The sequence below is a fragment of the Protopterus annectens genome, chromosome 1.part1 (genome assembly GCF_019279795.1).
Source record: "Protopterus annectens isolate FY-2018-M chromosome 1.part1, PAN1.0, whole genome shotgun sequence".
Lineage (NCBI taxonomy): Eukaryota > Metazoa > Chordata > Ceratodontiformes > Protopteridae > Protopterus > Protopterus annectens.
Genome location: NC_056726.1, coordinates 1,698,201,721 through 1,698,204,904, shown reverse-complemented (window position 1 = coordinate 1,698,204,904; position 3,184 = coordinate 1,698,201,721). Strand labels below are relative to the sequence as shown.

The 3,184-nt window shown below is 37.1% G+C and overlaps 1 protein-coding gene across 1 annotated transcript in view; it reads left to right on the top strand.

Moving 5' to 3' along the window:
* The first annotated feature begins 274 nt into the window (after positions 1-274).
* LOC122816625 (pancreatic secretory granule membrane major glycoprotein GP2-like) overlaps positions 275-3,184 on the top strand; it is a 181,453-nt gene continuing 178,543 nt past the window's right edge. Inside the window, exon 1 of the mRNA XM_044089540.1 lies at positions 275-501. Coding sequence (XP_043945475.1) covers positions 358-501 — 144 coding nt within the window. The 5' untranslated portion in view covers positions 275-357. The remainder of the gene's footprint in view (positions 502-3,184) is intronic.

Genomic DNA, 3,184 nt, shown 5'->3' with positions numbered 1-3,184 from the left:
TATATATATATATATATATATATATATATATATATATATATATATAAATGTATTTATTTGTATGATTTATATGTTTAAGTGTGTGATAGTGTTTGTGTGTGTGTGTGTATCTGTACAACAAAATATGACAACCTTTACAAAATAAATAATAGGGAGCTTTAAAAATGTATAAAAATCAATTTAGCAGATAAACAAGAACAAACTGAATTGAATACAGGATGTTGTAAAAAGGAATGTTTTAGCAGTTCATTAATGTTTTGTTTGCTTTCAGAGTATGCGCCATTACTCCAGGCATCACCATCCTCCTGTAGCCCACAGCAGTTCAACATAAACATCGCAAGATGTCTGGGCTACAGTATGATCGGCAGTAATTTTCTTCTTCCAGATGATGATATTCAGGATAATCCCTGTTTCAATAACACTTTTTCACCAGAGCATGGCATAGCCACTTACGTCTTTACTTTTGGTTCAGCAAATCCAAATTGTACCACTGCGGCTACAGTAAGTACATCACTCTGAACTTGATAATTACAATAAGTATATATGTGAGCATTATTACTGGTATGTCTACTGCAATAATTGGAATTTTGTATTTTTTGTGGTTACCAGCAAAGGTTGCAAGTGACATGCTTTATTTGTAGAAGTTCCATGCAAAATATAGATGCAAGTATAGATATTTTTTCTTTCTTTTTTTTTTTTTGAAGCTTCACCGAAATTTTAAATCTAAAGATAAATTATATTTGGATTGTACAGTTCAGATTATTGGAAATACTAAATTTTGTGTGACATGGTTATCTGTCAAACATTTTAGAAATAAGTTTACATCTTACGGTTTAGAAACAATCATTCAAAATACTCTATAAACATATGCAGTGTACACAGTTATTATACTTTCCGATGCTGGTCGCACATAATGACTGCCAGTCCCTTTTTGAGTTTTTTTTTAATACTTCCTGGACTCTTCATTTTCATTTCCTCTGTTGACTGCCTCTTTGTAACTTTGATTAGTATTTCCCTTATGTTTGCATTTCTTGTCATAACCATCACAACTTCAGAATCTAAGGACTAAGTCTAACCTCGGGAAATTGTCAGTGTGGACTTTACAAGTCCAAGTCCTTCCTGAGGATTTTCTGCAGATAAGTCATTAATTTCTAACCTTACATCAGTTGATGGTACTGCAATTTTTTGTATTTTCTTTGTCACTGGGGCCTATAATCCAGAAAATGCTATTTTACATACCTGCTTGCCAAATAAATACATTTATAACCGTGTGAGTCTCTTTTACAGAATTTCCGCCCATATCATAAAAACATGCTGCAAGTGAATCAGCACATCTCCAAATTGCTGGTAGTTATTTGTGCATCTTGAGATGGACTAATGGCCCATCCTGAAAGAGTTTCTATACCTAGGAGTTCAAATAAAATACTGCTCTCCCTGAAAGCACTCCTCACCCTGGAGAATGCAGACATATGTACAATCATGAAAACATGGTTCAAATCTATGGAAAGCATCTCGGCTATCAAAGGCTACAATACCTTTCATACATTTTGATCCACTACAGCTCATGATAAAACAATAGGAAGAGGTGTCTCAGTGTTAATAGGGGACAAGTACACTGCTAGACTGGTCCAACAGCTTGACTCACTTGAACTGCTTCATGCCCAACTAACATAGGTGCAACCCCCTATCATATCCTTGCAAGTTACACAGCTCCTAACATGAGTCTGGAAAACAACATCTCTTACCTACACCTACTGTAGTCTCTTAACATTCATCCTAACACCACGCTTATGCATGACTTTTACTATCCCTCCATAAACTGGTTGACTTATATGACCCATAATTCACTTGCTCAGAGATGTTTGGACTTTGTTAGCACAAATACCATTGACAACTAGTTAGCTCCCCAACTAGAGGTACAGATATCCTAGACCTAGTACTTACAAACATGGGGAAGATGCTGCTCTCTCCCATACATTAACTCCTCCCAGATAAAATCTACACACAGATTGATCTCTTTTACTATTAAAACTAACATAGAACCCCCATCAGACTCCAAACCTGTTGCAAACTTAGCTAATGCCAGTTACCTCAAATTAAGTGACAGTTTATTAAACTTTCAAGCCCCTCCAAACCCAGATGACACTGGGGCCTACTCTGAGCTGTACACAAAAGCACGATACTATCACATTCATTTCTGCACAGAGGAGGCAGTACCTGTTGGCATCAAACCTATGATTACTGGCAAAAATAGACCACCCTGGTGGACCCTTAGCATAAATAGGCTATTCAACAAAAAAAGGAAGAGATAAAACAGTGCAAAAAGTCACTCACCAGTCAAGTGCAAAACACTCACCAGTCTAAAAAAACAAATTAGAGAGTTGGTCAAATCTGCCAAAGCAAACTATGAGGCAAAGAAAGCCTCCCATTTGAAAGATAACCATAACATTTTTTAATAATGTTTCTAACTTCAGAGGAAACACTCAGCAATGTGCCAAATTGACCAGAAATGGCAACACTTACACCTAGCCTGAAACTATAGCAAACCTAAGAGCTGACAAGTTCAGTTCAAACTTCTCCCACATCACCTCCTATCACACCCAAAGAAATATCTGCATCCATTCCACTTCCAGTCATTATGAGGGAACAGTTCCTTATTGTACTCAGTAAAGACAAAAACACAGCCTCTATAGGTCATGATAATATTCCAGGATGTTTCTTAAATAGCTTAAAATAGAATCTATCAAGGCCAGGAAAAACCCTCTTTAACAACAGCCTCCAGATGGGCTTTGTCCTAGAAGAATGGAGCACTGCAACAGTCATCCATCTGCATAAGAGGTGCCCATCAACTGACCCAGTGACCTACAGATCCATAAGCTTAACCAGTCTTATCAGCAAGGCCATAGAGAGAATATTCATGGACCTGATCAATAACAAACAACATAGAAAATCTCCAAACACTGGACTAGATCCAATTTGGCTGTGTCAAAAGGGGGTCATGCCTGCTCGATCTGGTGGACTTCTTTGAAAAAGTCACCAGGGCCATGGATGAGGATAAAATAGTATACATCACTTACCATGACCTGGCCAAATCTTTCAACACAATTTTCCACTCCAGGATCATAGATAAACTTACAGAATAAGGCATAAACCACTACATCATCAGATGGATAGCAAACTGTCT